Raw genomic sequence first — 10,759 nt, 5'->3', positions numbered from 1 at the left:
AGGGAATAAATTGGAACTGACACAGGTGGTGGAATTAGCAGACATTAAATAATTATAACTGTTCTATATATTCAAAATGAGGCATAAAAGATGTACACATACATTGAAAATAAACTTATACGAGGATGTAATAGCTGGTGTGAAAAATGCCTGGTAGGAGATGGAGCATGCTAGACATAACAGGAGAAAAGATAGTGAACCTGAGAGCGGAGAAGCTCTGCAAAGAGTAAAGTCACAGAAGCAGAAGGACTGTGGGATGTCAGCAGCCTCCTGTAATGGTAATTGAGGTCCTGACCAAGAAGGGAGAGGAGGGCAGTATGTCACTCTGAAGAGATGCTGGTAAACAATATCTCAAACATGATGAAAGCTATACATTCCCACACTCAAGAAACAAAATAAAACCCGAGCCAGAAAATGAGAGAATAACATACCACAGCATAATAACACACGGTGTTAGACATCCCTGTGGAGGTGGAGTTTAGACAGAATACTAACAAACAGGCCAAAGCAGATGGTAGAGAGAAAAACTGAAGTGTGAAGAGCTGTAACTGGGGAAGGGTCTAGAAGAAACAAGGTTTTGAGCCTTGAGAATAGAGATGATTATAAGTCACCTCTGTAGAACGAAGGGCAGCGTCCACATGATCTTCTCTTCAGCAGGGTAAGATGTAGGAGGCTGGAGTCCCATGTGCCCATGTACCACGAAGAGGCCTTTCCAAGTCGTGATGTCATTGCCTTCCTGTGTTTCTTTTTGTCAGAGTAGGCACATGTATAACTATATTTTTTTACACTGTGTGTTCTGCTCCTTTGAAAAGCCTTGTATATCCTTCCATATAGTCCTCTCATATTCATTCATAGAGACCCTTCTCCCTTTCTGTGGCCTTTACATGGATTCACCCTCATTTCTTCACATTGAGCACATAGACTGCTAAGCTCTTTTCAGTTATAGTGTTATGATGAATAACCTTGTGTCATGTATTGTCCTGCTATTAGACATAACAGTGTCTTAAAATTCCTAGAAGGGAGGTCACCAGGAGAAGATAGTCACATAAGGGATGTTTTTAGTTTTGAAATAGTCCTACCCCCACCTGAAAAAAGAGATTCGTATTAGCATTTGTCCTCAGCATCTCTTGATGGCCATCCCAAGACTGTTGTATTACAGCTTTATTTTTTTTTGCCTACATAAATGTGAGAAGCCAGGTGCTGTGGTGCACATCATTAATCCCAGCACTTGGGAGGCAAAGGCTAGTGGACTCTGAGTTCCAGGCCAGCCAGAGCTGCAGAGGTACCCTGTCTCAGATAAATAGGTAGGTAGGTGATTGATAGATAGATAGATAGATAGATAGATAGATAGATAGATAGATAGGAAGGAAAAGAAAAGAAGAGAAAAAAAAGAAAAGAAATAGATGTCTGTGTCTGAGGGACAGATAGACAGATAGGCTGGCAGGAAGGCAGACAGATGTCCATGTCTGAGGGACAGGCAGGAAGTACAGCTACAGTATGGTAGCCATAGCAGCCCGAGGAGTTCCCTTAGTTTTTTTAGGGACCTTGATGCAGGTTATGCTGAGATTAGTGGCCTCAGTGTAGAAGAGTTTGAGCACTAGCCTATATAAACAAGAGTTGGAATTCAATAAAGATCTTTTAATCTAGGGCTAAGCAGCGGGTTAAGCAGGAGGATTACAGAAGGAAGGGAGCTACTCAGAAGAAGAAAGTAAGGTACCAGAGAGCATGGGTGTGGGCTTCGAGTGGTCACAGCCGTCTCTCTCCTCTTAAATGCTAGTTTTACATAGGATTCAGATAGCATTCAAATTTACTATCTTGAGAGAGCTGTTAAAAAACCTGAGTAAGACCACCAGGTGGTTCTCAGGGCAGCTGTCAGGATTACAGATGCTGGAGTGAAAGTCTAGATCTCTGGACAAGGAAGGTTAGGATGTCTTAGCTGTAAACAGAGCTAACAGTTTTGCTTGAGATTCTTGGAGATGTCCAGGGAGAGGAGTGAGGCCTCACCCAAGAAGTCATACACATCAGGCCTCAAGCTGGGGCCCCTGTTATTAGTCATACAATAGATGTGCACCAAAGGAATACTCATCGTGTCAGCAGTCTTTACAGCGAGTGTTGATTGGCTGTAACTTTGCTTCCCTAAGTTCCCTTTCTGTCTGTCCTGACTCTCATGTTAATTTGCATTATTTTATTAGTGAAATTGGATAAAATGTATACATCTATTCTTACCTTTTTGTTGTTATGTGGATTGGTTTTTGTTCATTGTTACTGTGTGTGGAGTTTCCCCATCATTGTATCTTTTAACTGCTGTTTAACAGGAAGGTTATAGGTTAGTTTATATTCGATTCTCTTCTGGGTGGTTTACTGCTTTGTTTTGTCATTGATTCTCTAGAGTCCTCTAGCTTTGTATCCATTAAAACTTCAAAAGAGAGTGGGACTGGAGCTGTACTGATCAATGTCAGAACACTTGTCTAGCGTGCATGAAGCCCTGAGTCCCATCTCTAGCCCAGAGAAAACAAGGGAAGGAGAGGAGGGAGGGAGGAAAAGGAAGGGTACTAAAGAAAAGAAGGCACTAACTCTGGGAAAACTGTGTTGCCTCTGTCACACCTTGATTCTCTGTAATTATTAATGTATTAGCCAGTAATGCTAGCAGAATGTTATCCATCACTACAGTAGAAATAACCTGGAGTGTTTACTCATTAAGAGTCTGGAGCTGGGATAAAGCACGTGCTTTATTAAGGAAATTCCCGGTTTGGGGAATGGGTTTTCAGGTATGGGTAATGAAGTTTGTCAGAGGCATTTTCACCATAGAGACATTAATGGTTGGAATTGAAAAAAGCATCACAAAGCTTATTAGATAATGGATTAGTTAACATTAACCAACCCTGAATTCCCATGACTCTTACCTGCATCATCTGTAATCTTTTTTTGCTATTGGTTTCTATTCCAATTGGCACAAAGGTATACAAATATTCCTATAATGATTTGCCTTTTTCCAAAGAGAAGCTTCTCTTTTGGCTTTAGTCCATTAATTTTTTTTTTCCTTAACCTTAAGTGAGTTGTTCATTTTGCTATCTAGTAATCTAGGATTTATATTTTGGTGTGGTTTTGGGAGCATAATTATTTGCTTATATTTATGTCTAGTTAGAAATTTATTTTATTTTTATCCTCACTTTAATTTTATTATTTGTTTGTTTATTTTGGGGCGTGTCATTGTGTATCCTGTGTTGGCCTTGAATTTCTGATCCTTCTTCGGTAGCCTTTCAGGAGCTGGGATTATAGGCATGTCACATCTTGCATTGCTGTTCATTTTTACTGATGCAAATACTCAGGGAAATGAACTTTCCACTGATTATTCTGTTAAGTATATTCTATTAACATTCCCGTGAAGGTTAATTTGCTTGAAATTCTTATTTCTGCTTTATATTTTTACTTTGAAAGGTTATTAATATTTTAATTTTCTCACAGTATAGCTAGGAAGAGATTAAATGTTAAAATTATGATTAAAGCATTCTATTTTAAGTATTTTAAAACAAGGGTAATTCATAACTATGCCTTGTAGGGTAGTGGCAGGTCTGAACAGAAAGCGTTTGTGAAATTCTTGAGTCATTGCTACCACCCAAAAAATAGCAGCTAAAAGTGTTGTGGTTTTTTTTTTTCCTGTGAAACTAGCATTACAGTATATAGTATTTACTTCAGTGCATAGTATTACTGTGTATAGTATTATAATATGTAGTATTTCAGCATGTAACATTACTGTGCATAGTATTATAGTGTGTAGTATTATAATGTATGGTGTTACTTTGTGTAGTATTTCAGTACATAGTATTATAGTGCATAGTATTTATTTCAGTGTGTAGTATTACTATGCATAGTATTATAGGGTGTAGTATTATAATGTATGGTATTACTGTGCATAGTATAACAGCATGCAGTATTACAGTGTGCAGTATTTCAGTGCATAGTATTACAGTTGTAGTATTTCAGTGCATTGTAGTACTGTGTGTAGTATTATAATGTGTAGTATTACTGTGTGTAGTATTACAGTATGTAGTATTTCAGAGTGTAGTATTACTGTGCTTAGTATCATAATGTGGAGTATTACTGTGCATAGTATTACAGTGTATAGTATTATAATATATGGTATTACAGTATGTAGCATTTCCGTGTGTGATATTACTGTGTATAGTATTATGGTGTGTAGTAGTTCAGTGGGTAGTATCGCTGTGGGTAGTATTACAGTGTGTAGTATTGCAGTACATAAGCCAAATCATTCCTGTCATTCTTTCCTTACTCTCATTAGTGGGTGTGCACAGTGTTGTAAAGCATGATGCCATCATAGATGGGTCCAGTCCGGATTATGTGCTGGTGGAGGCAGAAGCCAACCGAGTGGCTCAGGATGCCTTGAAAGCTCTGAGGCTCTCTCGTCAGCAATGCCTGGGGGCAGCATCTGGTGTTCCCACCTGGACTGGCCACAGGGGTATTTCTGGTGCACCAACAGGAGTAAAGTAAGAGACCAATCCCCAGCATGGTTGCAAGGAGTTCCAGTGGTTAAGGCTAGCTGCACTGTCAGGGTGGGCCAAGGCTTGTTCTCTTTGAGACAAGAAGTTCCCTCAGGGAGACATTGTATGGGGCAGGTCTGAGTGACTTGGGGAAGTCCTGTTGTCTTTCTTCCCTTTCATCTCCTACTTTCTAGAGATAGCTTTTCCCTGGGAAGAAGTGATCAGTTTTGCTTGAGAGATGTTTAAAATAGAAGTAGTGGGGTAAAGAGATGGTTCAGTGGTTAAGAGCACTGACTACTCTTCCAGAGAATTCGGGTTCAGTTTCTAGCACCCACAAGGCAACTCACAACTGTCTGTAGCTTCAGATTCCAATACCCTTATACAGACATACATGCAGGCAAAGCACCAAGTATTTAAAAAAATAATGGTGATAAATATAAATAGCGATTAAATGTTAATAAGACAATTAGCCAGTCTATAGCTATCAGTAATTATTATGCTAATTATAATATTAGCATATAATTATGTAATTATTATCCAGGATGCTTTCTCTTGTCCAGTGTTGAATGAGCATGTTGAATGGATCCCATTCACACATCCCACAAGAGTGGAGTGTAGCAGTCAAGGCAGTAGAGCAGGAGTGTGGGGATCTGACGGCAGCAGTTTTCCCAGGAAGAGGCTAGTTGTTGAGAGTACCTTGGCCTCTGATGCAGCATCTGATGTCCTATCTACCTGGTTCTCTTTCTTATTTAGGCATAGGTTCGGTCAGAAAAGGAATTCCAACCTCCCTGTGCAGCGTCCTTCATCGCTAACAGAAAAGACTCAGGTAACAGGGTAGCCTGGCTGCTTCTCATGTTGAGATTTGTGTGGATGGCCAGGAGAATGTCATTTAGGTGTGAAGATGAAGATGGTTGTAACTACGTGGTGACATTTGATACTTGTGGACTCAGAATTGTGTTGTACTTTCATTTGAATACTTCGTAGAGCACAAAATCTCAGCAAATTCTCTGTTCAGTCCTTAGAAAATTAATATGCACAGCCATCTCTCTGCAGGTGTGTCAGCTCTAGAGACACCACTGTCTAAACTAAGTGGTTAGAGATCCCCCTTGAGTGTGGGGCAAAACACCTATCCTTTGCCACACGCAGCAAGGGTAAAACTGGGAGAAGACCACTCTGTCTGTCTGATTAAGGATGTGGCAATGCTCACACATGAAGACTCAGGTTAAGACTCGAGTTTTAGCTCCATGTGAACTCCTTTGAGAACAGACACTTCCCAGTCTCCCATGTTCTGGGCTTTTAGTAGCAGGAGTCTAAGGCAGTTTCCAAGTTAGGTCTGTTGTTTGAAGGAAGCACATATGATGCAGGGTGGGAAAGGAAGAAGGCTGAAAAGTGAAGAAAGTGACACTGCTCTTTGTCCAATGGTCTGGGCCAGGGTGCATGCAGGAGAAAGAACAGGACAAGCCATGGCCACAGAAAGCTGCCCTAGGCCTCTAGAAGATCCGCCCAGGCACTGTGCCTGCAGGCAAGGTCTCCCTCAGCTCCCCTGCTCTCACTCTCTGGGATCCAGGAGATGGCTTCATTCTCTTCTTCCTGCTTATTTCTTTATGAAATGCCCATTATAAATGGGTAGATTCATGTCCACATCTCCTCTACCTTGGCATTGGATGGCATCCACGTCTTTCTCCTGCATCTCACCATACATGTGGCATTTCAGTTATTCTGTGGGTCCTTATAGCCTTTGGGGAAATAGTGGAATAATCTGTAAGTCTAATCTGCTAACACATGGTCTTCTTTCTCTAGAATAACATGAAAAAAGAGGGGAAAACTCACACTCCTGAGCACTTCAGTGGCAAAGAAGATGGAACATCTTTGTCCGGAGCGCCCAGTTCCTCCTCACTCTTGGCCAGAATGCGAGCAAGAAACCACATGATTTTGCCGGAGCGCTTGGAGAGTGACGGCGAGCACCTTGCTGAGGCCACTGCCGCGCCTCCCTGCAGCACAGAACATGATGACCTTCTGGTGGACATGAGGAACTTCATTGCTTTCCAGGCCCAGGTGGATGGCCAGGCCAGCACTCAGGAAATCCTACAGGAGTTTGAATCCAAGCTGTCCGTGGCACAGTCCTGTGTCTTCCGAGAACTACTGAGAAATCTGTGCAATTTCCACAGAACTCCTGGCGGTGAAGGGATTTGGAAACTGAAACCAGAATACTGCTGAACTCTTTTGAATGGGAATCTTGGCTCACTGATCCTTGATTAGTGATTGTGTGTGTGTGTGTGTGTGTGTGTGTGTTTGTATATGCGTGTGTGGTGTTTACTGTGTCATCTACCTCAAGACTAAAACTTGAAGAAAATAATTGGAGGGTTTTTGTTTTGTTTTGGTGGTACCATGAGTCAAGTTATAAAATCAGGGACCTAACAGTTGTTTAATGGGGCAAATACATTACTTAACCCAAAAGATGCTGTCAGGGAGCACATTCTACTTAAGAGTAGAGCTCGGTTCTTCTTGCTGGTGCTGGGAACGTGTCTTCTCTTTATCCACCCTATCCCATAAGCCACTTCACAGTATCTCATAACCTTAGAACCTTGGTACAGGATGAATAATTATTTCTGACTCACTGGCCACATACAGAAAGATGCTTGCTATCTGTCAAATCATTACCTATAAATAATTCTTTACAGGACTCTTAAATGAGCAGGTTTGGGTTTTGTTGCTTGTTTGTGTGTTTTAAATGCTCAAGACAGACTGGTGCCTTGCACATGCTAAGTGTGTGCTTTACCACCAAGTTCCATCCCAGTTCATACGTATGTATCAAAGAAGGAAGTCTGTATTTTCTTCTCTGTCATCATTATCTAAAGATGGTGGGAGGGGTTTGTTTAAATAGGTCAGTAAGTTCTAAACTTTAGTACTTGACTCAGAAGGAAGTCACAACACCCGTTTGTTTATTTATTTTCTTCTAGTCATTGGCTTACAGGGGAATGGTGTTGCCCTTGTCCTCAGGCTGACTACCGGCCTGACTCACGAGTGTGAAACGTTTGTGCTGTGCCAGTAATGCCTGAGGTCTAAGTTACACTGAGCAGAGAAGGTAGAGTCGCTTCTTAACTGTCGCAAGTGACCTGCCGTGCAGTAAGGAAGGAGTCCATGTTCCAGCTGTGCCCAGCCTGGGAAGGTTCAATCTGTAAAAATGGTTATCCAGTCAAGCTGGGAGAAACTTAGGGACCAGTGCTCTAGGTTAAAATACTTTTTAGCTATGTACAGCACCTTTATACATTGAGCTGCAATCTGAGTTTTTGAACATTAAATACTTTGTGTAGTATAAATAGATTTAATGTATTAAATATGTTAAATAATTACAAATAAAAGATTTTTTAAATACCAGCTTTTACTTTATTGTCACTGCTAAAAATCCTTTAAGCACTCCTGCCTTTCCACTCTGTGCTGATCTTGCTGTGTTCCAGAGCCCTGTGCAGTTACCCTGGCATTTGCATGGCTGCTGATGTGGGCTGCTCCTTCTTGTCTGTGTATCCCCTGGACTTGTGACTGCTTAGCTAATAATTGTTCCTCAGCCTCCCTGCAGATAGTGTGGCCACGTTACAGTTCTAGGCAGTGAGATGGAAAACTTCCAGCTTGAAGCTTACACAAAGAGTCACAGTGTGCTCGCCCCTGAAAGTTCCCTGTTTTGCTGGTCAGGATGTCTGTGAGAGTCTTAGGGGTCTCCTGGTATTTCAAGAGAGGATGGTTGGTCTACCAGTCAAGAACGGCTGGCTGTCTTTGACCTGACACCTTGGGGTGAAATAAATGAACTCGTAATTTAACACTGTTTTAACATCTGATTGGTTTAATATATGTAACATACCAATGCCGTAAGTTTCCTGTGTGTCTAACTTTTACGTTATGTGAGCCTCTTTACTCCTGTGATGCAGCTCCGCTTTCGCCAGACTGCTGACCTACAAACCCATCACAGGCTCACTTTTCCTATGCTTACCGACAGCAGCTAGTTTCCATCTTGGTACATTGTTTTAAAATCAGTCTTGTTTAATAAAATAACCTTAATTTAACTTGAATTTCCCTGATTACTTTAACACCAGACAGAATACCATATTCAGCCAGTTTCTTAAGTATAAATGAAAGACAGTTATGAAATAGGCAAAAATGAAAAGCCATTATGGACTAGTCCGTCTCCCCCTACCCACTCCAAATGCTAACTTTGACTCATCGCACTGTGATGCAGAGCTGACGTCAGACCCGTGTCCTTCCTTCATGCTCTGCATGCTGACGTTTGCCTCCTGTGGGAAAGTCTGTTTTCCCTTTTATCTCTTCTATGTCTTATTTTTGTGCATTTTCTGGTCCAAGCAAATGATAGAATTAGCTTATTAAGTTCCACTGAAGTGTTGTTCTTTTGGCCAGGATTGCATTAGTTTGTCCATTAATTGGAAGATAATAGACTTCTTCATAATTAATATAATTTGCCCATTAGTATTATGATAGGCCTAATTTTATTTAAGTCCTTTATATGCTTGGATAACATTCCTTATAAGGGTCTTCACATTTTATATTAGCTTTGCTCTAGATATTTTACAGAATTTTTGTTTAGGATTTTTAAGGATCTTTCACATAAAATCCAGATGCTCGATGCATTCCTGTGTCAAGTTTGTGTTGCTTATCACCCAGAAGCCTTTGCATTTAAAGCTTTGACATTTAATTTTTTAATAACCTAGGGTCATGATGCCGTTTCATGAATAGCCTTGTTAGTTACAATGTGGTTTGGATGGGAAGCGTCCCACCCGTAGACTCACGTCTTTGAACATGTGGTTCCTAGCTCATGACGCTCTTTTGGAATGTTGTGGGAAAGCCAGACATAATGGCTTGCTGGAAGAAGTGAGTCTCTGAACGTGGGCCTTGAGGTTCATAGTCCAGCTCCACTCTGTCCTGGCTGCCCATGCAGTATACCAGTGGACCTCCTGACAGCTAGTGACAGACTGTGCCACCTGTAATGTGAGCCAAAATGAACCCTTCTTCCCTGAGGTTCTTTTGTCTGGGCATTTTGTCAGCAGTAAGGTAAATGATTAAATGTGATCATACAGAAATAATTATTTTCCTAACACTTGAAAACCATAGATCATTCCCTCCCTCCTGATTTATACATTTATAAAGCCACCACACCATAATGTCCTGAGTCCATATAATCATGGGAATGTATCTGAACTCTATTTTGTTAACTTTATCCATTCATCTTTACCAGTAAGCCATTTTTAATCACATCGGTTTCTAATTGGTTGTCAGAAATTGTAGAACAACTCTTACATCTTTGTTCTGTATATATTAGATCATCTTGTCACATTGGGATTTTGTGATTACAATGAATGAGCAGATTTGTTGAGGATTATTTATGATGCTGGGTCTTATGCATCTCTGAATAAACTGTAGCTACATATTTTTATTACTGGTTTATAAAAGAAATAATTGTGCTATATCTCACATTTTGTAATAGACAACTTACATATGCATAGATAGAAAATGTGTATCATGCAACCAATCCTATCAAGTCTTGGTGAGAACAGTGTCTGATGTACAGCTTATACTTGGCACCAACCCTGATTTTGTACCCATAGTAAAGGACATTTTCTGAAAACCCAGGTGTTACATTGGGAACATCTGGCAAATGCAGCATTACAAACCCACATGATCTTATGGCTTATTTGTAAAGGCTCGTCTCCTGGTTTTAAGTTGGCTTTGCTAGCTAATGTTATATGTATCATCTAGCAACTTGGCTGAACGTGCACTCGTTCTGATCTGTGTATTGTTCTGTAACACTTAGATCAGTTGTAATAGTGATGATTGTGTTTCACGTGTTGCAGTATGTGCGTGCTATGATATGGAGTAGAAATGCTTACAGGTGGCATAGCACTTAGCCATCTCTCTCTCCTGCCATTGAAGAGAAGCTTAAAAACCTACAGTTGCTGCTGTTTTCTAATAGATGGTTAAGTCAGGTTAAGAGAATATTCTTTCCAGTTTTAAATCCAGTACTGGATTTCATTAAATGTTTCTCCTGCTTATATCGACGGTTTTCCTCTTTAATACCCTCACCTAGTTTGGTGAAGTACACAGTCAAATCTTACAACATCAGAACTTCTCTTAAGCTTCTACCAGCTTGGAGGTGAGGTGGGGATGTTGTACAGATTCACTAGCCAAAAATCAACTCTGACAGGAAAGTGTGTACTGTGCAACCAATTCTATCAAGTCTTGGTGAGAATGGTGGG

At 40.7% G+C, this 10,759-nt stretch overlaps 1 protein-coding gene across 2 annotated transcripts in view; it reads left to right on the top strand.

The window, feature by feature from the left end:
• The window catches only part of Ercc6 (ERCC excision repair 6, chromatin remodeling factor), a 72,199-nt gene extending 62,068 nt beyond the window's left edge, over positions 1–10,131 (top strand). For both annotated transcript variants that reach the window (XM_028787554.1, XM_028787555.1), the window contains exons 19-21: positions 4,301–4,505; positions 5,253–5,325; positions 6,300–10,131. In XM_028787554.1, coding sequence (XP_028643387.1) covers positions 4,301–4,505; positions 5,253–5,325; positions 6,300–6,716 — 695 coding nt within the window. In that variant the 3' untranslated portion in view covers positions 6,717–10,131. The remainder of the gene's footprint in view (positions 1–4,300; positions 4,506–5,252; positions 5,326–6,299) is intronic.
• The last annotated feature ends 628 nt before the right edge of the window (positions 10,132–10,759 follow it).

This window comes from Grammomys surdaster, unplaced genomic scaffold (genome assembly GCF_004785775.1).
Source record: "Grammomys surdaster isolate TR1022 unplaced genomic scaffold, NIH_TR_1.0 125669, whole genome shotgun sequence".
In the NCBI taxonomy this organism is placed as follows: Eukaryota; Metazoa; Chordata; class Mammalia; order Rodentia; family Muridae; genus Grammomys; species Grammomys surdaster.
The sequence above is the reverse complement of the archived record's forward strand: the minus strand, read 5'-3'. Positions and strand labels throughout refer to the sequence as shown.